This window comes from Phymastichus coffea, unplaced genomic scaffold (assembly GCF_024137745.1).
Source record: "Phymastichus coffea isolate CEN01 unplaced genomic scaffold, Cenicafe_Pcof_1.1 PCOF00008, whole genome shotgun sequence".
In the NCBI taxonomy this organism is placed as follows: Eukaryota; Metazoa; Arthropoda; class Insecta; order Hymenoptera; family Eulophidae; genus Phymastichus; species Phymastichus coffea.
The window spans coordinates 7,129,745-7,154,895 of NW_026706819.1; the positions used below are offsets into that span (position 1 = coordinate 7,129,745).

Genomic DNA, 25,151 nt, shown 5'->3' on the forward strand with positions numbered 1-25,151 from the left:
ACAGTCAAAATCATTAATTTTGTATCAATGTATGATCGATTCGACATCTAACAATGCAATTTTTATTGTTTAAAAAAATTATAAATTTTTTATTTATTGATAATTTAGTGAATAATTAGTTATCAAAGTGTCAAATTCTTGCTTTTCTGTCTCAATACGTCGAGGTTGTAAACGCATACTCGAAATAACAATATAATTGTTTATTGCAAAATAATTAACAATATCAACTTCTAGATTAAATTTGACTAACAAATATCGACTTGAGAGTTATAACAACATGAAATTCAGGATCAGCGCATCAAAATTGACTAAAAAATACTTTTGTTCATTTGAAAAACTTTATAATTGTCGATTTTCTATCGTAAACAATAAATTTTCCCACGGTCGTGACGTCACGCTCCTTATATGGTAATGTTTTCGCAGAGTTGCCCTAACACATTTTCATATACGTGAGAAAAGCGCCTTTGCTCCATTACCGCTTTTCTTTGATTATCTTGTGTATGACGGGTTGCTAATTTGCAGAAGAAAATAGGAGACAAATCAGACTGGACTGTTACATTACTGAATATTTTTATTTACAAATATAATAAAAGAATATTAATTTTATGACCAGTTTTCATTAAAATACTTTGACAATAAATTTATATACATTTTTCTTAAGAATACAGCTCGGATTGTTTAATAGAAGTACATATTTGGTGTAGCACATAAATATCTCTCGTCATTACAATTTATGTAAACACAGATTTTATCTATGTTGTTAGTATGTACAGCTCTTAATTCTTCATTAATAGCTGTTATCCTTTTTATTTGAAATTCAGCTAAATTATTATCAAAAATATCCTCAACATCTACAACTTTATATACAGTGTACTCCCGCTGGTGTAATCTGTCAACGATGAAAAAAACAATTTGCACAAAATTACCGTCAATTATCTTTGCAAAAGAATTGTTTGATCGCAGTCTAACAGTGTTACAGGACAAATATACGCATTCCATCTTTATTAGTTTTCGGTAGACTATAGCTGCATCGGATAAATTTAATTCTCTTTTCCACCTCGGCGCTAGACGAGAAAATATCCCAAAATATCTTCCAATATTAGTAGTCCATACTTTTCCACACTCTCTTGTTTCTAAATATCTAACATATTCTAGGACTTCTGAATCAGGATTGTTACGTAACATAAATTTTGTTAGAATTCGATCACTTCTGTTCATACCGATTATTCGAACGATTTGATACTGAACACCTTTCGCAGCTTGTACCAATTTCACAATATTTCCATTGCCGTTTTCAAACCCATACCCGGAGTGATAGAATAAGGGGCCCCAATTTATAACGCATTGTGCTGTATGAAGTAGCTGATGAACATTGAAAGTCATTGCACCTCTTGAATAATAAAACTCTGTTAGAGCCACGAATATTGTTAATAAACGATGTGCTTCACGAATTGAGTTTCGACTTATGTTATTTTGTAACAGAATATAGTATGCTCTAACTAAATAAGACCAATGTATAGCGTAGCATTTCATTCGGGGAATCATGAAAAGAACAAGTGTACTATAGTACAATATCCAATTTTGAAATTCCTTTGCTTTCCAATAATTTCGGTCTCGTATAGAACGAGAGTTTCGTATTAGCTTACTAGGGACGGTTATGGTTATTTGTTTCAAAGTATTATCGATGTAATCAATTTCTGCATTAGTGAGTGAATATGGCATATTTTTTGTATCAAACCAATATTTTATAAATTGCTTGCCGATACCTAAATCGATATAATGCATCGGATCGGGAACGAACCCTGATACAATATTGAAGTAGTTCAGGCGTGTGAGAACCGATTCTTTTATAACACCATTAACAGATTAACCAGAAGCTATCGCTTGTTGCGCATCTCGCAAAGTATCAACTTGATTTCTCTCGCGTACAGGTTCATCCAATAGTATGTATTTAACGCTACCACCTCTACCTACCGCAATGTAATACCCAGGATGTAAGCACCAGTTACACCCAAAATAACCATTAAATTGAGTAACTCCCTGCATGGGAGCGCGAGCCACGGAATCATCACAAGAGCAAATAGCATACACATAAATAGTATGAAGTCTGTTTCTTACAATACATGAAATGCCTACATCTGAGAATATATTCATCTGAGTAACAAATGGTTCCAGAATCATATCCATATCTGGCTTTTTTCTTCCAAACCATAAACCACATACTATTGGTTTTGAAGTTCTTACTTTGAAAGGCAACTCATTGATCATTATTTGTATTGGCCAAATAGAAAAAGCAAAGCTTTCAAATACTGGAGAACCATCACTGTTGAAAATTGCAGTTATAAAGTTATTTTTTCGGTCATCTGGTAAAGAATTTCGTAATTGTCTATACAATAAGCCACTATGAAATTCATTTATATCTTCTGAATCAACAGAACGTGCTTCAACTACGGATTGATAATAATTCCAGTGGTCTTCAATATAATGAGCTATTTCTTCTTCGGGATTCATTATGCAGAAAAAATCTCTGTAAGTGGGGTCGGTTAAAGAGAATTGTAAATTACAGTTATCGCAACGTGCATTATAATTCTGTTTCCATTCACGATTAAATTGCCTGACATAATTTTTACAGTTAGGACATAATGCATGATAATCAATATTACTTTCGGAGGTAAAAATTTGATCAATTAAGTATCTTGATTGAGGCAAAACGGAAGTATTCAAAAAAATATTTAACATTTTAAACAAATCGGCTATTGCAGATTGTGGCAAATTATAAATCAACGAAAACTTTAATACTGCTAAAAATATTTCTGCTTTAGTTACGTTTGCTCTAGCGTCGATTATTTCATTTACATCATCGTCGTTTAAAATATCATGTAATCGATTTTGGACATCGTTTCCATTTATTAGTGGATCATCAAAAATGGGTTGATATTCTAAGATATCTTCGTCACTCGCGTAATCATCATCTTGCTCGTGGAGCAATTGCTCACGTCGATCTCTTGGGTAACCCTTAAAAATAATAAGAATAATGTAAGTTTAAAAACAAAATATTATCATTTTATGTGAAAAATAATGTCGCCTACTCTTTAAGGGATATGATTTTTCGCGAAAACAGACTTAATTTTACTACTTTTAGGTATATAGAAATACATTAATATATGTATTTCTATATACCCAAAAGGGGTAGTTTTAATTTGGTGAAAATTTTCAAACCTCATTATATGATGTATACGAGTTATTTTTTTTATCTATTTGTTGTATCGCTTTCAAAAAATTTTCTACGTACTTATTAGTCTCGTTTTTGTGGAAAAATTGATTAAGATTGATCAATGTGGTTAAAAAACTTTTTATATGTGTTTTTTTAAAAGATATTTTCTATAACATTTTCGTTTTTTAGATGAAATTTTAGAAAATTATTATATTTGATATCTCGAATTGATATTAATTTGTTATTTTTCCTCCCGTAAATAAAATAAAAAGACATTTATGTTTATGTCTATTAATTTCAAATTTTGTTTGTCTTCTTTAATCCAGTATTTACTAAAAGACATTATGTGGTTTTATATGCATTAACGATCTAGATACTTTATCACAATTGTTATGAATGCTTTTGATGATTTTGTAATGCGGTACATTACAAGGCCTTCCCTGGGTGCTGCATTATTTGCAACACCTCGGAAAGGCCATCCCCGTCCCTTGCCGCCCCGTAACCGGTTGAAAAAAAATAAAGATAAACGCGCCCTATATAAAACAATTACCCCTTTTTATGTCCGAACAACCACGCCGGAGATATGGGCAAAACAAACTCGTCAAACGCGATCCGACGGACGCTCAAAGAACAGACAGAAAAAAAAGGAGCGCACCACGGTAAAAGAGAGCGCACGCACACACTCACTCACATACACTCCCGACCACGTGTTGCCGACCGGCGAAAGAAAAATGCAAAACTTAACTGGGAAATGCAACGGAAATGCATGTTGATGACACATGCAGATCCGTTACACTCCCAGACACCAACACTAACACTCACGAGGCACTGCCCTATTGAAAAAGATGACGTTATTTTATAACGTTATAAATAACGTTATAAAATAACATTATTTTATAACGTTATTCGACGTGTTACGAATTGGAACAAAAATAACGTTATTTTTCTAAAAAAATCAACATCGCGCCGAATGAAATAACGTTATTTCTCAAAATAACGTCATTTTCTTTACCAAAATCAAAATTGTACTGAATGCAATAACGTTATTTTTCAACAAAATAACGTAATTGTCTGCGGAGAATGTCATTTTTAAAATGAAATAACGTTATTTGCATCCCCGTTAAAATTTCCAAAATAACGTTATTGTTTGCGTTATCCCAGAATTTAACGTTATTGATCATTTATAACGTCATTTTTACCCCCGTAAAATTTACAGAAATAACGTTATTGTACTGATTCAATAACGTTATTTCTAGGACTTAACGTTATTTTAAGTGATAACGTTATTTTTTACCATAAGTTTTAGAAATAACGTTAACGTTATTTCTAGGACTTAACGTTATTTTAAGTGAGAACGTTATTTTTTCACCATACATTTTACAAATAACGTTATTGTGACGATCCAATAACGTTATCCCCTTTAATCAATATTTTTTTTACTACAGTGGAGATTTTTGTAAGATGAGGTATATATAATTTCGTAATTTTATTTTTCAGATATTTTATACATTTAAAATTACATATTTCATACAATGTATATTTACATATTTCATATATCATTAAAAAACAGAAGATAATATTCAATAAGAGTGCATATTTGGCACTGGACATAAGTATCTTTCATTATGACAATTCATATATACGCAAATTTTATCTATGTTATTAGTATTTATAGCGGTTAGTTCTTCACTAATAGCTACTACTCTTTTTATTTGGAATTGATCGAATTCATTATCGTCAATAATCTCTACAACATCTACATTTTTACATACAGTATATTCTTGCTCGGTTATTCTATCTATGATATAAAAAACAATTTGTATGAAATGATTATCAGTCGTTATTGCAAAGGAATTGTTTGTACGTAACCGTACAGTATTACAAGATAAGAATGTACAACCCGATTTAATTAATTTTTTATAAATAATAGCTGCATTTGATAGATTCAGTAATCTTGTCCACTCGGGCGTAGGACGAGAAAATACACCAAAATATCTCCCAACATTTGTTGTCAATACTTTCGTACATTCCTTTGTTTCTAAATATTTAACATAGTCAATTACTGGTGAATCAGGATAGTTTTCTAATATGAATTTCGTTAAGATTCGATCGCTTCTGTTCATACCAATCATTCTACATATTTGATATTGAACACCTTTTGCAGAATTTACCATTTTCACAATTTCCCCATTGCCGTTCTCAAACCCGTACCCAGAGTGGTAATATAATGACCCCCAATTGATAGTGGATTGAACTGCATGTAATAACTGGTGAACATTGTATGTCATTGAGCTTCTTCCGTAATAAAATTCAGTTAAAGCTACAAACAGTGTTAATAAACGATGCGCTTCGCGTAATTGTTCTCGAGTTATATTATCTCGAAGTAATATGTAATAAGCTCTTACAAAATAAGACCAATGTGTCGCGTAGACTCTCATTCGAGGAATCATTAAAAGCACGACCATACTGAAATACAAAATCCAATTTTGAAATTCTTTTGCTTTCCAATATTTTCGATCTTTTATGGAACGAGAGTTTCTCATAAGTTTGCTAGGAACAGTTATATTTCTTAACACCGCATCAATGCGGTCGATTTCTGCATTAGTTAATGAATAAGGCATATTACTAGTATCAAACCAATATTTAGCGAATTGCTTGCCTATGCCCAAATCCATAAAATGCATAGGATCGGGCACAAAACCAGAAATGATATTAAAATGTGTTAAGCGAGTAAGAACTGATTCATTAACAACGCCATTGATAGCTTGCCCAAATTCTACGGCCAGGCGAGCATCTCGCAAAGTATCCGCATGGTTTCTGTCTTCGATTGCTTCATCTAATGATATATATTTAACGCTGCCGCCTCGACCTACTGCTATGTAATAACCGGGATGTAAACACCAGTTGCACCCAAAATATCCATTAAATTGAACAATTCCTTGCATGGGGGCACGAGCTACAGAATCATCACAAGAACATATGCTATATACATAAATAGTATGAAGTGTGCCTCGTATGTTACATGTTATACCTTCATCCGAAAATACATTCATTCTATTAACGAATGGTTCCAAAAACATGTTCATGTTTGGTTTGTTTCGTCCAAACCATAGACCACATACAATCGGTTTTGCGGTTCTTAATTTAAAAGGTAATGGAGAAATTGGAGCTTTCAAAGACAGGAGAACTATCACAGTTGAATGTCGCAGTTACAAATTGATTTTTCCGGTCATCGGGCAGAGAGTTTCTTAATCGTTTGTATAACAAACCATTGTGGAATTCATTCAAATGAGCCGCGTTGTCAGCACGTGCGTCAACTACAGACTGATAATATAACCAATTCTCTTCAACGTAATGCCTTATTTCCTCTTCCGGATTTATTATGCAGAAAAAGTCTCTATACGTAGGGTCGGTTACAGAAAATTCTAAATTACAAGGATCACAACGTGCATTCGGATCCTGTTCCCGATGAAATTGTCTAACATAACCCTTACAGTTAGGACATAGGGCATGATAATCTATATTATTTTCAAAGTTGAATACTTTATTAACTGAATATCGCGATTGAGGTAAAATATTGTTATTAAAAAATATGTTCAACATTTTAAATAAATCTGCTATTGCAGATTGTGACAGCTTATGGACTAGGGAAAATTTTAAGACTCCCAAAAATATTTCTGCTTTAGTAATGTTCACGCGAACATTGAGAGCCTCATTTGCATCGTCATCGTATAGCATCTCCTCCAAAGGATTTTCTCTCACATTCAAATTCACCTGGAAAATAGGTTCGTATTCTGCACAATCTTCATCGCTAGCTAACTCATCATCCTGCTCATGAAGAAGTTGCTCACGTATATTTATCCTTGCGTCATCCTTGATAACAATAAATATTATATTAGCTGTTGAACGCTAAATATTCAAGGTAGCTTTATACCTCGATTTCTATTTTTTTATATATCAATCAAATTGTTTTAATTTTTGAACATATGTTATGTGTGAAAAAAATAAAATTTTTGCAATGAACTTAATATTTTCATTTTTTTTAAATAGATTTTAAAAGGATTTTTAGATACTTTTTCAAGTTCAAAATGAGCATTGCTTCCAATATTTTCATGAAAGTGACTATAGGGTTTCATTTGGTTCGATAAGCGACACATAATAAAGGGTACCTAATATATTTCAAAAACAAAAAAACAAAAATAATTCCATTTAATTTACAGCATAAATTGTCAAAATAAAAATAATCTCTATTGAAAAGATCAATTTTTCAGATATTTTGGTTGAACACATTGTACGATTTTTTCCTCATTTTTATAGTTTTAATAATCAAGAAGATTATTAATAAAAAAAAAACGTGATTTTTTGGTACTATGCTAGAAGAAATTGAGATAAGATATAAATATTGATATTAATTTTGAAGATTTGTATTAGCTAATGAAATTAAATCATTTATATTACTAGTTATAATATAATAGATTCATTGTAATAGTTGTATGGAAAATTGATTGAAAAACAAGGCAACATGCAACCTAAACCTCTTACGGCGTCATCTTTTTTTCATGGAAAACATTTTATTTTATATTCGTATATTCATACCGTGATTTTCCATAATTTTTAAATAATAATTTCCAGTATTAATTTTTTGATTCATTATAATTTTATTTGTTGCTAATTCTAATTTAGTCTAGAAATTCTTTTCGATACAGAAATTATTTAATAATGATTTAAATTGATTTTGAATACGAAATTAGATTTAATTTTAATTATTACATTTAAGCTCAGCTCAGTAAGATCTTCAGCTTATTAAATAATACTCCCGTCCTCTCATTTGACATCAAATACTATTTAGACAAACCAAATAATTATTTCATGCAAATAATAACGTGTATAGTTTCATTAAAAAATATGATAATATGTAACAGCAATGTCAATGCACACAGTGTATATATTTATTGTCTAAGTATAAATTGTATTATCTTTGTGTTAATAAGAAGCTATGAATTTCAAAAAATAAGTAATCTTGTATTGAAAATTCCATGCCATTATTAAATAATTTCAGTGTATAGAAAGGAAAGTTTTGGACGAAGGTAGAATTTGCAAGAAACAATTTTTTCCAGACAACAGTTAGCACTTTGCGGTGTACAATTACATAATAAAAAAAATAGTAAAAAAAATTTTCTAGTTAAAAACGTGCATATTATTTTTAATTGACCTTGATTTAATATTCAAGTTTCAAAGAAAGATTATGTTAGTTGTCAAATTTTTAATTGCAAATAACTTCACAAATTTGTACATACAAGTTGATATTTTTTTAAGTTAAAATAAAATCAGTCTCATATATGCATATTGTCATTAATTGATTCACTCTACAACAAAGTGCAACGTTATTATTTCTATATCTATTAAATAATTCAATAAATAATAAAAACAAAATAAAAAATAATATTCGTGTATGAGTGTACACATGTAAATAAAGTTTGTGTTTATTGTGAATACAATTACATTGTTCACATTTTAGGTATAGAGGAGTAAAGGCATGGCATATATGGCACATGAACTTTCCCAGAACTTCAAGAAATGTTTGAAATTTTAAAGAAGCCACCGTCAATTAAATAAGTTAAGAATTGTATATTAGTAAAGCCATTGAACAAGCATAATTTTTCCATGGTGGTCTTAAGTACGTATGCCATGCCATGATAATACTTTTTGTATTCGCAATTAGTCAATTTCGTATACTTACATTAATGTCACTTGCAGATTCAGAACTTGTATTGTTATTCAATATGACAGATGACAAGCTTTCATCCTGTAAAAAATATATAAATATACGTACTTAGGAAAAAAATAATTATAGCTATAACACTGTATTAAATGAAATATTTTCTATTACGTACCTCATTTAAATTTGAAAGTAATTCATTATCTGTAACATTTGATATTGCTATAGACATTGCATTAGAGCCTAGAGATGAGTTGGAATGAGAGTCATCATCATTGAGATTAGAGTCATCACTATCAGAATTATTATTTATCCTCTGCAAAATGTTTACAACTTGCTAGAAAAATTAAAAAAAAAATTATATTATAATATTGTTTATTTATAAAGCTATTACTATTATATTGCCAAGTTTCTGTACTTACTGCATAATTATTCCTCCATCTTTCATCATCAACACTGGAATCTGAAGAGCTTTGATCTCTTTCTCTCTCTCTTCTCCTTCGATTGTTGTCAGATTAGATTGAGTTCGAGCATATATGAGTGTATATGTCTGTGTGTGTGTGGTGGCGTTATCGTCGCATTCGTTGAGTGAGCATTGCTGCTCTCTCTCTTCCACTCTCTAGTTACTTGGACTGTCCAGTCCAAGTAACATCCAGCCAGTCACCATGCTACACGCTCTCGCTGTCCGTGCTGTTTTATTTATACAATTGTCATTATAATAAATTCCAGTTTTACCAGTTAACCTGTTTATCTCTTTTATTCACGTGATAACCATGCATAATCTCTACAGGTTATGGGCCCAGTATGGTTTTTTCGCTTTGTCTCACGTGAATTCGGAGTGCGGGTGTATGACGCAATAGAAATCGCGCGAGAACAATAGACGCTTTTGTGCTGAACGGTTTGTCGGCCATTTTGACTCTTTTTTGAATCTCCGTGTCGGCTGTGCTTGTGTGTTACGTAACCGTCGAAGATGACTGACCAACACCAGTTTCTCGTGAGGAGCATTAGAAAATTTGATGGATCGAATTTTCAAATCTGGAAAGCGGACCTGCATCGAGCTCTGAAAGGCATTGGATTGCTGAGCATGATCGATGACACTGCTACACCTCCCGGAGAAACGGCGACACCAGAAGCTAAAGCAGAGTGGGACAAGAAAGACTCAACGGTGATGCTTTCAATGTCATCGAACATGGTTGACAGCGAAGCTGAAAATTTTCTTGGATGTGACACTGCTGCTGAAATGTGGAAAAACATGCAGGCCATTCATGAAGAACGCTCTGAAACAGGCAAGCTGACTCTACTACAAAAATTCTACCAATGCTTATTGGAGGGAAATGAGTCTGTCATGGTGTATACCACACGTCTACAAAATATCGCACGGCGCTTGAAGGACGCGGGAGAGCAAATGTCCGACAACTGTGTCATGGCGAAAATTCTTGGTGGTTTGCCGGAAAAATATGGAAGTTTGGTAACTTCCTGGGACTCTGTGGACCCTGCTCGTCAAACGACAATACATCTGATTGAACGCCTGATCAAAGAGGAAAAGCGTTTGGACAATCAAAATACAACACTTGGTGCTTTCTCAGCTGCAAACCAAGCAGGTTCTTCGAGAAATTTCCAGAACAACAAAATGGCGTCCGGACCCAAGAAGAAGAAAAAAGGAGCCTGCCATTACTGTGGGATTGACGGCCATTTTGCACGCGAATGTAAGAAGAAGAAGCGTAATCAAGCTTCAAGGGGAGTGGCTTCCGGTAACTTTCAACAAAATGGAGGCCAGCGCACACAACCTAATAGGAGCAGTGGTGTGCCGCAAGAGGGAGTCACACCTGGATTCGTGGCGTCACTTGTCGCCACTGTGAATCTACAACCTCAAGCCAACTCAACTTCGGCCAGGGATGATCGTTCGCAGTCGAGGACCCCATGTGATGAATGGCTGACGGACAGTGGTGCCTCCTGTCACATGTCGTTTCGCCGGGATTGGTTCAAGGATTACCGTAAGTTGTCACCAGCTGTGAATGTAACGCTGGGGGACAATTCTGTTCATCAGGCAATCGGAACTGGAACCATCCAAATCCAGCGCAAGGTCGGTGAAGAGTGGCTTGCGGGTAAACTCAATGATGTGTTATATATTCCATCATTTAGTCGAAATTTGTACTCCACTAATCCTGCAACACGGAAAGGTTACGAAGTTGTGCTCAGGGGAGATGTTGTTTACATTGTCAATACAGAAAATGGCTCTGTCGTGGCACAAGGCAGGAAGCAGCTCAATAATATCTGCTCCATGGATTTTAGGGTTATTCCACCAGGTGTAGAGGTGAACAGCAGCTCTCTACAGGATCTTCATAGAAGCTTGGGACATGTCAACGTTGGAAGATTGAAGAAGATGATTGATGCCAAAGCTGTTGCCGGACTGGAGGATGTTGCTGGAGACGACTTTGTATGCAGGGGATGCATGTATGGCAAGTCTCATCGGTTGCCGAGTCGTCCTGCTGGTGTTGATGTGGTAAAATTTGGCAAGGGTGAATGCATTCATGTAGACTTGTGTGGCAAGATGAGTACATCACTGGGTGGAGCTCAGTATTTTATGCTGGTCAAAGATCGTGCTACGGGTTTCCGTCACGTGTATTTTCTGAAGCATAAATCTGATGCTGCCACAAATTTGAAAAACCACTGCATACTCATGGAGAAGCAGTATGGTATCAACATCAAGAGAGTTCGATGTGACAATGGCCTGGAGTTCTGCAACTCGACCTTGGTTGATTTCCTGAGAGGGCATGGGATCCAAATGTGTACGTCGGCTCCACATTGTCCGGAACAGAACGGCTTCATTGAACGAGACAACCGGACAATAATTGAATCCGCACGGAGTATGCTTCATGATGCAGCTTTATCACAGTCTCTTTGGGCGGAGGCTGTGAACACAGCTGTCTACGCTATGAATCGGACTATATCCAACAGTACTGGTAAGAAGACTTCGTTTGAGTTGTGGCATGGCACCAGGCCATCAGTTAGGCATATGCTGCCGTTTGGTACTATGGGCTATATGCACCTGCCAAAGCTGACACGACAGAAGTGGGATGCCAAATCTTCAGAGGTGTTCCTGGTTGGCTACTTTGATGAAGTATACAACTACCGGGTCTACGATCCATCTGCTAACAGGATTCGGATTGTTCGGGACGTTGATTTTGTGAAGACTGACTTCCAGGATGACAATCGGAGTATTGTCATTAACATTGGTAAGGCTAATAGTGTTCCTCAGAGACCTCAGGTATCTGTACTGAAACCACCGGATGTGTCGGGTTTGGGGGAGAAACCAGCCTTGGACCAATCCATTTTGCAGTCTGAGCAGCCTTCTGATCTGGGTGATGGGTTGATCGAGCAACAGGTCACTGCAACAGCACCAGTCCGAGGCAGGAACATGAACAAAGAAAACTTTCCACCTTTGAAGAGTAAGACCAAGTCCAAGAAGAGAAACAACTCTGAGTCGCCTAGCCGAATGCAGTTAAGATCAAGAAAGAAGATTAAACTCCCAGGACACCTTCGGGATTATGAAGTCTATAATGCCTCATGTCCTCTGGAATCACAAGGAGTCCTGGAACCATCGTCATTCAAAGAAGCTCTGGAGAGTAATGAATCTGCCAGCTGGTCTATGGCGATTCAAGAGGAGCTTGATGCTCACGAGAAGAATGGTACCTGGACGATTGTTGAGAGGAAGGAGGGTGCTAACATTATTGACTCAAAATGGACGTTCCAGCTCAAATACGATGCAGCTGGTAACGTTAGCAGGTATAAGGCGCGTTTATGTGCTAGAGGTTTCTTGCAGGAGTATGGAGTGAACTACAATGAAACATATGCTCCGGTCGTTGGCTATGAGGCGCTGAGGGTCTTGTTTGCAGTCGCAGCCCAAGAGGACCTTGAAATGCAGGACTTTGATATTAAGACGGCGTTCTTGTACAGAGGACTGGATGAAGAAATCCAGATGAAGATTCCGGAAGGTGTAAATGTTGAAGACTCGCCGAATAAAGTATGTAAGCTGAACAAAGCGTTGTATGGTCTTAAACAGGCCTCCAGATGTTGGAACAAGAGGTACACTGAGTTCCTTGATAAGTTTAGTTTTGTACAGTGTGCATCTGAATGGTCTGTGTATGTGTGTAAAGAAAGATCATTGTATTTGGCTTTGTTTGTGGATGACGGAATGTTATTCGGCAAAAATCGTGAACAAATCGACACTGTGATAAATGCTCTTAAGTCTGAATTCGACATAACCGTAGGGTCGACTGAGATGTTCATTGGGATGCAAATTGTGCGTGATAGGATGAACAAAACAATTATATTACATCAGAGTGCCTATTCACAGCGCATACTTGACAAATTTTCCATGACAAATGCAGTCCCGGTGAGCATACCAGCCGACCCCAGTATCAAGCTACATGCGTCGGGTAGCACTGACTTTCCAGAGGTTCCTTATCGTCAATTGATTGGTAGCCTTTTATTTTTAGCTAATGTCACGAGACCAGACTTGTCTTTTATTGTGAACTATCTTAGTAGATTTAACAACTCTTATGATGTATCACATTGGAAAGCAGCTAGACAAGTATTAAGATATTTAAAGAAAACTGTCCACTTTGGTATTCGTTTTGCTGGTAATGAGAAAGGCATCACAATCCATGCATTTGCAGATGCTGACTTTGGTGGTGACCTTGATACAAGAAAATCAACTAGTGGTTGTATTGTAGGAATAGTATCTGGTCCAGTTATTTGGTTATCGCGACGTCAGGATGTAGTTGCACAGAGTACTATGGAAGCTGAATATATAGCAACAAATATTGTAACTTGGGAAGTAGTTTGGCTTCAACGTTTTTTATCTGAAATAGGATTAGCTCGGGATGATCCGGCTTTTATATATATAGACAACCAAAGTGCAATTACGTTTGCTAATCACCCGTCTCTTGCTCGTAGTTCCAAGCACATAGATATTAAATATCACTACATTCGAAGTATTTTGGAAAGTGGAGCAATTGAAGTTTTATATGTTAATGGCGAAGAACAATTAGCTGATTGTCTTACTAAAACACTGGCCAAGCCCAGATTTGAATTTATGCGGGATCGAATAAATGTAGTGGATATACTCGAAAACAGGGGAGTGTCCGATTAGGTTGAGTTCGAGCATATATGAGTGTGTATGTCTGTGTGTGTGTGGTGGCGTGATCGTCGCATTCGTTGAGTGAGCATTGCTGCTCTCTCTCTTCCACTCTCTAGTTACTTGGACTGTAGCATCCATTCAGTCACCATGCTACACGCTCTCGCTGTCCGTGCTGTTTTATTTATACAATTGTCATTATAATAAATTCCAGTTTTACCAGTTAACCTGTTTATCTCTTTTATTCACGTGATAACCATGCATAATCTCTACAATTGTATCTTGTTGTTCTTGGCGTATTCAATGCTATATTAAATCTGTTCTTGTTATATCGATGTTCCATGGTTATTGTAACTGAAATATTCAATTAAATTCAGTTTATTAAAATAAAAATATTCTGTGAAACAATGAATAAATCTACAAACTGATATTTTGGTACTTACATCTCGATCTCACAGAACTAACACATATAAATAATAAAACGGGCGGGTAAATGATGCTAAACTAACTATAGAGATATACAGCTGTACTATTAGTGTATAGATCTCCGTGACCGTATAAATATTGTTAAAAAACTTGTTTGTGCTAGACGCTTTTTCAATATTTTTTTTTCTCCTCATCAGCAGCATATTTTTTTTCATTCAGACCACGCTAAACGATTGCGCCTAACTGTTTCATGCAGAATAATATTTTACTTCGTTCAAAATAACCATGGTTTGATTTGACAATAGAACCAAAATAACTGTTTTTTTGCAATATCAGCACAGATGGTATGGCTTACTACGCATGCGTGGCACACCGTCTTGCATAAATCAAGCATGCGGTTTGGTTTATCGGCGTCTCAGTCAGAGACTCACCGCCATCTAGTAAAACTAAAACTAAACCGTCTAACATAGACAAGTTTTTTTAACAATATTTCAGAAACTAAGGGACAAAGTATTTTTTTAATAACGGATACGTAAAGAGCGAATAATGCGCAATTTCTTTTTATATTTTACTTTACGGTTTTTTTGAAATAATGTGCTGGATCATGGAGATTCATAATAGAGAAAATATCCGTTACATCTAGGCTAGTCTAATTGTGTCTTCTTCCTCATTTCAAAGTCTGAGAATATATATAATACAATAGTATATCTCTGCTAATATAGTTTGTGAACAAAATCATTATATCCTTGACAAAGAATTTTCTCTTCATCAAAACACGAAAAATTACAACTAATTATTGGGTAAGTAGTTTTAATTAATATAATATTTAACAACTTTAATTAAAATTAATCTAACACTTAATGTAATACATAGATTCATATTAACTTTCTGATAATCATAGAACACAATTTAAGGGAGTATGGTGGCTAAGACTATTAAAAATGAGAATTGCTTGTAATTTGGACACAATGTGTATTATGGTTCACTTAAGCTATGGTTCAAGTTTGGTGACCCTTCAGAGCTTCAAACCCGAGAAATTAATGTTTAAAATTAACATGTGATCTTATGGGAAAACGCTGTTTTTTTTTATTATAAAGATATTCAAAAATGAGAAAATTATGAAAAAATTCTGAGGGACGTAGAAAAAAATACTGAATCCATTGGTGCTTTCAAAACTATCAATCAGAGCCTGTAACAAAAGATATTGACTAATTTATATCGTAAATTTACGATTTTCGTCAGTGAATTGACGACGTGGCAACGTCGCATGTACTCCATGTGCCTCGGTATAGGCACGGATTTCGGAATGACGCTACGGACTTCTGAACAGCGAAGCTCACTTTTTTATTAAAAATTATTCTGTTCATGTTAATAAATGTTTTATATCATATTAATAAAAAACTCCACATTTATTAATTTAATAAACATTTAATTTATTATATTAAATAAATAATAATTATTACGAAATAACAGTAGTTATTTTTCTCACTCATTTTTTCAGTCTGTATAACATCAGGTTACCTTTTATAGGTTAGCCCGCAAGCATAATAAATACACGCGGTAGCAGACGTACGTTGAGCGTTTAGAGCGGAGTATATGCGCGACGTTGCCAAACTTACGATTGGTACTAAGCGAGTCAATATAAAGTCGAGGCGTTCTCTCAACTGACTAACTACGTACCCACCATACTCCCTTAAAGAGTAGATTCTTGAAATAGTTGTATCCAACAAAAATGTGTTATAATAACATTTACAATGAACTCATATTATTGAATGTAAATAATGATATTGTCACATTCTTGTAAATGTGAGTGTATAATTTTGTTAAATGACAATTATTAGTTTATTAGTATTAGGAAAGCAACCGTGATTGATTAGTCAATGAGCCTATACGAATAATCCTCTTTGAAGTAGCAAAGTATTGGTTTATGTCACTAACTAATTGTTGTATCTTAAATTGAATATTCAGCACCGCAATATTTCTGATATCATGTACATTCTTTTTTTTTATAAGATTTTGAACATTTTTTTTTATTTTTATTTTTACCAGACAATTTAGACATGTGCCAATTTTTTGTCAATCCACAGAGATGGAAGGCTCACGCATGAGATTGGATACAAAAAATAAACTTATAAACTAAACTTAAAACCAGAATATATACATCTTATTCTACTTTTCCTTGCTCTTTAATTACTAAAATATACCTATAACATTTTACACATTTTATTAAATTTCTTTCATCTTACATTTTCTGTCTACAATTTTTTGATTCCTCTTTTCTATATCAAGTATTGCAGAAATTACGTGATTATTAAACTTACAAACTTCACTTGTAGCAAATTATTTGAAGAGCAATGGGTGAAAACGATAGTGGATTGGACAATGAAGAAGAAACAAAGGATTATGTTGCAGCAATTAGATTCTATATTGATACAAAGTGCATTTCATATCTACTTCAAAAATACAGAAATTTGATATCACTCATAAAAAATTTCCATATGATGCAAATGTGGAAAATGGATTGGATCCTGAAGGAGAAATTATTTTTGAACCTGCTATAATTTTAGATGTGTCCGATGACAAGAATAATCTGATGAATAAAGAAAAAAGATGGTTGAAGCCTACAAAAAGGCGCAGTGTTGTACTATACGAGTTAGCTAAAAAGGCTGACAAATCAAAAAAAAGTACAAAACCTGTTCTTTCATTGAACTCTAAAGATAAAGACGTAAGGATTCAATTTTATTTTTTATTAAAACTAGCGTAGTTAAGCAGCATCACCTTCTATATATTTTTTTTTGTTTCTTAACTGAATTATTTTGTACTACAGTCTAAATAAATCAAAACATTTGGAAGTAGTATTTAAAAATTTCTGTTACATGACATAGATCAAATCATTTTGTAAATTGAAACATTATAATATTTATTCTATTTTTTTAGAAATAATTCATGTTATTAAAAAAAATGTTACATTCCATTCAAATTTGAAAATATTTCATTTCAAATTTCCACGTCGTTGAAAATAATATCTCATTTTTTATTCAGGTACCTTCTTCTATAAATTATGCTAAAGATAATGTGCATAAAAAGCTTTTGTTTACTAACAATTTAGAATTTGATGATGATGAAGATAAGGATCAAATTATTGAAAATCTTCGAAATCAACTCAAAGAGCTACAAGACAAAAATAAGTCAGCAAAGAGTGCTATGCCCGTTGAAGTCAGAAACAATGAGAGTAGTCCGAGAGGCAAGCATTCCGTACCAGTTTGCTCTGAAACTATTGTAAATCCCTGTACAGTTGTTTTAACCAGTAAGTAATAAAGGAAATAATTAATTAATAATTTTTGTATATAATATAAATAAATTTTAAAAAACAAATGATCTATGTTTCAGAAGCATTAGAAGCTGAAGGGCATTCCAGGAATAATATGCAATTATATATTAAATCACCTACATCCAAATGTTTTGCAAGAGCGTCTACATCACGTTTTGTCGAGAAAGAACATTATTATTCAGACGAAGAAAACGTAAAAGTTCAAAAGAAAAATCGAGCTCAATATTCAGGATTGAAAAGAAAAGCCTCAAGATCAATACACAATCAAACATCAGAAACAGCTACTTCATCAAACAGTTTAAAGCCCTCTTTTCATGAAGATATGGACAACATTAGCGAATATGAAGAAGCAATTCCAAAAAAGATGTCCAAAGAGAAATCTAAACGAGAATTTAGATTGAGAACTGAAAAAAATGAATTAAAATTTATTCGTAAGGAAGTTAAAAAAGATGCTGCTGGCAACAAAAATGCTGATGCTAACAAGAAGTATAAAAGAAAGATTAAAAAGATACAATATGATACCGATGATTATACTAAATCTGATTTAATACAGAGAGAGAAATTGACTACTTGGGAAAAAGAAGCAACTGATGGGCAGCCTAAAGTATGTATTAATATAATCATTAAAAAAATAGGTTTTCTTTGAATATACTAATAAACACGAACTAAAAATAAAATCTTTATAGATGACCATGTTTCATTTACATTACGGTGTATCTATTCCACGAAAAGCTTGGAGAAAGGCTAAAAAAGCGTCGTCCAGCTACAAGTTTATCCGTGAACTATACCCACACTTGTGGAAACTACATGAATTTGTTAAGCTGGCTGTACAAATTGATAGAACAAAAGATACGAATGGTAGAGAACCAATAGACTGTAGACTCTTTGAAGCTCTCAAAAGTAGCTATAATGATTTTTTAATATCTTTCAGTAAATTATTTGAAATACATCAATTATCAAATTGCAGAAAGTTATGTACAATATTTATTCCATAAAGAAATTATCACACAAGAAATGTCAACAAAACAACAAGCAAAGCACATTAACAAATTTGGACGATTTTTTGGAACTGTCATTGCTCAAGAAAGAGAAAAGTTCTTTGGAATAAACAGTCAACAGGATTCTGGAGATGATTTATCTGAGAGTGGGGACATAGAAGTACAAAATCAAGAAGAAAACAAATCTGAAAATGATGATTGGTCAGGCAATGAAGCTTCTGAAGATGAAGATGATTAAGTTATATTATTGACGATTATAATTTTTTGTTCTGTTTTTTACTAAACTATTTCTTTTATTTATAGTATTTATTACTCAGCTTTAACTTGATACAATTTTATTTGTAATAGGTATAAGAATTCAATGTCTTCCTAGAAGTAATGTTTTAATTTAAGTATTAACTAAAAACGTTTTAAGAGTTTATTAATATATCTTACATTACGATTACCTTAATTTGCAATAATTTGCCTTTGCAATATTATTCATGAATCATTCTAAACTTGTGCATGTAATGTATTTAAAATTGCTTTCGTTGCAAGATAACTTTTCTTACGATAATTAGAATAAATATTTCATATATTGTTTAAAAATATTTTTGAAAATATGTATTTTATTATAATAAAATAAATAATATTTCGTATCAGCAAATAACATCATTAAATGGAATAAAGTAAAGACCCAGGGCAGCTGTGGGCATAAAAAAATTAAAAATAACGTTATTGGATCGTCACAATAACGTTATTTCTAAAACTTATGGTGAAAAATAACGTTATCACTTAAAATAACGTTAAGTCCTAGAAATAACGTTATTGAATCAGCACAATAACGTTATTTCTGTAAATTTTACGGGGGTAAAAATGACGTTATAAATGATCAATAACGTTAAATTCTGGGATAACGCAAACAATAACGTTATTTTGGAAATTTTAACGGGGATGCAAATAACGTTATTTCATTTTAAAAATGACATTCTTCGCAGACAATTACGTTATTTTGTTGAGAAATAACGTTATTGCATTCAGTACAATTTTAATTTTGGTAAAGAAAATGACGTTATTTTGAGAAATAACGTTATTTCATTCGGCGCGAGGTTTAGAAAAATAACGTTATTTTTGTTCCAATTCGTAACACGTCGAATAACGTTATAAAATAATGTTATTTTATAACGTTATTTATAACGTTATAAAATAATGTTATTTTATAACGTTATTTATAACGTTATAAAATAACGTCATCTTTTTCAATAGGGTGACACTCCTGGGCGAGCAGAAAATCGCCGATGAAGTGGCAGCCGGCAATCAGCTGTGTCGGGCTGCCGAACACCATCGGTGACATCCTGAGCGCCACACACAAGAAATACAGCAACCACACACACAAACACCCGGGAGAACATCACTGAACCGACACGGGAGCGCCCCAGGAGGCGCTCCATCAACCGACACAAGGACACGAGGCGTACGCGTTAGAAATGGAGCGGCCATCTTGAAGCGCCGAGACAGACTGAGAGCGAGCGAGCGAGACGGACTGAGAGCGAGCGAGCGAGACAGAGCGAGCGAAGTAGACTAAGCAAGAGCGAGCGAGATAGACTGAGACAGAGCGAGCGAGACAGAGAGAGCGAAATAGACTAAACAAGAGCGAGCGAGATAGATGATACGAAATGATAGATAGAATAATATGCAAATGCGAAGATGAGGGCGCTACAAATGAAACAGCGTATATTATATACGTATCTATGACACAATAAAATTAAAATTATAATTGGAAAATAATGAGCGTGGAATAAATACCGAATTGTAAAATTCGCACGCGACCGACACCCCTATTATGATAGCGAGCGACAACTACCCCCTTTAGGTTTAAATAATAATTTAACTGACCGAATTCGAACCTCTGACAAAATTCGCTAGTGACGTCACGACCAATGAGCAAATTAGAATAAAATTTGATTTCCGTTCGGATAGACAAATAGATAAGAGTAGGGGTAGATCTTTTCCAACAACTAACGATAGCTACCTTAGTGGGGGGTGAGAGAGGGTAAATAACGACGAAAGTAGGAGAGCTAAGGAGGGCGCTGTATCCTTCTAATTTACATACGGACCAATAATAAAATATTCGGAGGGCGCTACCGATATCTGAATTAGCATACCGACCAATAATAACATTTCTTCTCGGAAAGAGGAGAAGAAAAGCGATCTTTGACCGCGAGAAGTCGATTCTCGTCCATTTTGCCACTGGATCTCTAGATAGAAGGAGCCTCTATCAGCTAATCTCGCTGCAGAATTATTAGCGCTAGACGCCTTCCATATTCTTTTGCCAATTTTGTTTGCCAATACCGCAAGGAAAAATTGTAAGTAGGCAAAGCGCTATTCACTTTTATTTAATCGTGGAGTGCGGGAATAGATCTCTCAGTGCTGTAGGTCGTCGCGACGCGTGGATCCGTCGACGCCGGTGCCTATCGAATCGCGCTGACCTGTCCGCCATTCCGTATATTTTAAAGTGAGTGTTAGATTTTACGAATGAAAATTGCGATTTAGGATTCGCGCTGACCTTTCGTTAACTATTTATTACGAACGTAGGTTGAACCGAATCAAATTGTCTTGATTATTTAGTTGTGTTGATCTTCCCGCCATTTAGCAAACCGGACGTGAGCGTTAGGATTAACCAATGAAAATTGTGATTTAGGATATTCGCGCTGACTTTTCGCTGACAAATTGCCGCGAACGTAGAGTTAGCCAATTAAACTCACCCTGCCTATTTAATCGTGCTGACTTTTCCGCCATTTCATAAATCAAACGTACGTGTTAGGTTTATACGAATTAGAAGCAGTGGTTGAGTTACTCGCGCTGACCTTTCGCTGACAAATTATTACGAGAGTAGGATTAGCCGAATAGGATTACCGTGCTGACCTTTCCGCCATTTCATAAGCCGAGCGTGAGCGGTAAGATTAGATAAAGTTGAGTTATTTGCGCTGACCCTCCCTCTTTGTTAATCGAAGACCGACCGGAAAATTATTAACATTCCGATTAATTTGTATCCTTATGGATTTATGAGTATTCAGAATTTTACCGACCATATTCACTCCGATCTCTTATGTGAAAATTATTAATACATCAATAAAGTGATTAATTATCTTTATATATAAAACTTACTTTGATATCCTACCTCTATTGCATGCTAGTGATTTTCAGCCGCGAGCGGTTACATACGGGTACCACTAATTCGCTGTATTTTCGGGTCATTCGATAGGTAACATACGCGCGAATTCTAACGTCCTCACGACCTGAATTAAGGAGCCATCACCTGAGCTGCCGGCATACCCTAATTAAGGAGGAAAAATTGGAAACGAGAGTTGGACACCAAGGCCTGAAGTGAGGATACCACGCGTATCCCCCGTCTGCCCACTCTGCGCAGTCGCCGTTAAGCAGACCGGGATACGCGATAACCCTACTGGCCTTACCCCCGACGATTGCCGTAATCAGCCGTCGGTCTGGCGCCCTAAATAATCGGGGGTAGAGCCAAACAGGCCTTGTGGCGGAAGAAACTCGGAGCGCGGTTAAAACCCCCGAAATTCCCTGCCACAATTTTGATACAAAAAATTTCATGGTGCTAATTAGTATGTTGTTGTACAGGTTTCACTATTTTTAGAGTCGATTGATTGAATACAAAAATTTTTTTTCTTAAAAATTATTGTTTTGTTTACTATTTTGATTTTATTTTTATTTTTATGTTCTGTTTGTATTATCGCTTTCGAATTTTCTTTTACTTACTTGACATTACCACTTTTACGGAAAACTTATTTGATTAAAAAGTTTGTTATACGCGTTTTGAAACATTTTATTCATAAAATTTTTGTTTAACGAACTACAGACAACATTTTGGTTTAAGGTTCTTACTTTAAAATAATAAAATATAAGTTTATTTCTGATTAACTTTATATGAATTCAAATTTTGTTAATATAAATGTAGTAAGGTCATAAAATTGACTATTATATATCCGAGTACCAGCTTGTATACACTTTTAATAAGTAAGAAAAAGTAAGTGAAAAGCTTACTGCTCAGAGCTCTTCCATATAGAATTCTACCGAAGGGCTAAGCATTTTTATTAAAATTACGTCATTTCGTTAAAAATAAAGTTTGAAAATGTACCAATTTCAGACATTAAATAATGTCAATAAGACATCAGAAAATAACATAATTTTTTTCAAAAAGGTTAACAGATTATTATTGCAACACTAAGCATAGTTTTTATCAGATTGTAATGTAATAATTTGTACCTATTTAAGATTAGTTACAAGTAATAAGTTATGAAAAGTGTATCAGTTGGTCAAATTATCATTGAGCAACATATAATAGTGGTCAAAGATGATGTAAGTAAATATTCATTATATTTGATTTTAAATCCAATATTTTCATTTTTAATACAGTGGATCTCAACAACTTTACGGCAGAGTGCTAATAATACTAATGAAACTAAGAAAATCCATATAGAATTTATACATTACATAATCTTTCTTTAAATTAATTATTCCATTTTACATATAAAGCAGCATAAAAGTATAAAAATACTTGATAGATAATTGTACTTGGAACATAGATTTTCTCCAAATTCATGCCAAAGGGTATTCGATTAAAAAAAAAGCTTATTATATTAAATTTATTTCAGTAGTACAGTTATTCAAGTAATTGTATTTTATCTTAATAGTATATTTATCTTACATTTTATTTTATTATACTTATTTTATATTTCATTTATTTAATAGACCTGTTATTTTAAAGTACTAATGTATTAAACTGTAGTGGTTAGAAAATAACTTCTTTTAACTTGATTTGTTTCTAAATTTTTTAGATTGGGTTCACTATGATCTGTTTATAATATTTGATAAAATTAAGTATTACATCTACAATTACCTACAATTAGGCCAGGAGCAACAAAACTTTTTAATCCAATTATTAAATAATTATAGAAACATAATAAGATTATTATGTAAAAATATACATTATAACTTGAATAATCATATTAAAACATTAAAAACTATATTTTTTATTTTATTATTAATAAATTGAAACTAATGAATTAAGTTAATACGAATAAATACTTATACTGTTCTACGATGGAAAACTATATACATTTTGTAATGACAAAGTATCAAAACATCATTTATTGAATTAAATAGCATTTATAAAATATATTTCAATACAAAACTTGAACGTGAATAAGATGTTCTAAAAGCATTTACAGAAAAATATGGTTGTATAAAAGTTAATGTTATGCTTACTTCATCATTATCAGTTGATTCAGGAGAAGCAGAGATTACTTGAAGAGCAGGTGACAAACTAGATTCCTAGAAAATATATATAGAATTATTATAGAAATAAATAATATATAGCATTACAAGCATCCATTACTCACTGATTCATTTCTTGGCGACAAAACAGGTATTGCTACAGGAGATCCTGGTAATGACTGAGATGTAGTAGATTCATCACTGACAGAAGATTTATCAATTTCATGCAAAACTTCTGCAACTTACTGGACAGAAATTTTATTTATTCATATAACATATTGTTTAATTAATACAATAATACACTCTTAAAAGTCTATATGCTCAAAAGTTTTTGTTGCATAATTTTATTCAAAAAGAGAAAATTGTTAATTTAATTCTCACAGCATAGTTGTCTCACCACCTCTGATTTTCAATACTTGAATCTGATGAAGAAACGTCTCTTTCCCGTCTTCTATGCCTATTATATCTTGTTGTCCTAGGCGTTTCAACATCAAGATCAAATCTTCCTAGGTTATAAGTGTGATTATTCATTGTTGCTGAAATTTAAATATATACGTTATTGAAATTTATCGTTACAGTTAAATTTAGAAATAATAAGTATGTTACCTGCAATTAAAAATTAATAATATGCCTTCGCACTTTATGAGCCGTTATAATTTTCACTGAATAATTCACCGAATAATAATTCAAAATAAAACATAAACTGCACATAATATTGGTTTAGTATTTTTTTTGTTTCGCATTCTGCTTTTCTACTTCTGTTTACTGTAATCCTTTTGCTTTTTTAATTTTTTTATGTATTTAATATTAATAAAAAATAACATTAAAGGTTTGATAAATAAGTAGTATCTTAAACATCTGTATGATTTTATTTATTTTTCCTTTCATGGAAAAAAGTGAACTTCGTAATGTGAAACAGCTGAACCATATATGGACAAAGAAACTCGGTTCTATGCGGTTCGGCAAAGTCATCACTTGATATTTATTTTTTAAAACGATTTGTACAGAGGATATGAACAAACAAATAATAATGATTGCCC

The 25,151-nt window shown here is 33.6% G+C and overlaps 2 protein-coding genes across 6 annotated transcripts; both read right to left on the reverse strand.

Moving 5' to 3' along the window:
• Positions 1-25,004, reverse strand: LOC131670282 (uncharacterized). 4 transcript variants are annotated; one of them, XM_058945770.1, is made up of 5 exons: positions 24,718-25,004; positions 24,512-24,647; positions 24,237-24,356; positions 24,103-24,168; positions 1-3,015 (listed from the first exon to the last, which is right to left on the reverse strand). In XM_058945770.1, exon 5 carries the CDS (start codon positions 1,783-1,785, stop codon positions 679-681), a length of 1,107 nt encoding a protein of 368 aa, XP_058801753.1. In that variant the 5' UTR covers positions 1,786-3,015; positions 24,103-24,168; positions 24,237-24,356; positions 24,512-24,647; positions 24,718-25,004; the 3' UTR covers positions 1-678. The 4 variants fall into 4 exon arrangements, with proteins under 4 accessions (XP_058801753.1, XP_058801746.1, XP_058801763.1 ...); XM_058945763.1 differs by having other exon boundaries at positions 24,509-24,647; XM_058945780.1 differs by having other exon boundaries at positions 24,493-24,647.
• On the reverse strand, positions 4,715-9,864 carry LOC131670273 (uncharacterized). 2 transcript variants are annotated; one of them, XM_058945752.1, is made up of 4 exons: positions 9,356-9,487; positions 9,109-9,270; positions 8,955-9,020; positions 4,715-7,087 (listed from the first exon to the last, which is right to left on the reverse strand). In XM_058945752.1, exons 2-4 carry the CDS (start codon positions 9,163-9,165, stop codon positions 6,359-6,361), a joined length of 852 nt encoding a protein of 283 aa, XP_058801735.1. In that variant the 5' UTR covers positions 9,166-9,270; positions 9,356-9,487; the 3' UTR covers positions 4,715-6,358. The 2 variants fall into 2 exon arrangements, with proteins under 2 accessions (XP_058801735.1, XP_058801725.1); XM_058945742.1 differs by having other exon boundaries at positions 4,717-7,087; positions 9,356-9,864.
• Positions 25,005-25,151: the final 147 nt, after the last annotated feature.

Coding starts and splice junctions, on each gene's coding strand:
- LOC131670282 (XM_058945770.1), bottom strand. CDS start 1,785: ATGCATTATATCGATTTAGGTATCGGCAAGCAATTTATAAAATATTGG.
- LOC131670273 (XM_058945742.1), bottom strand. CDS start 6,300: ATGAACATGTTTTTGGAACCATTCGTTAATAGAATGAATGTATTTTCG.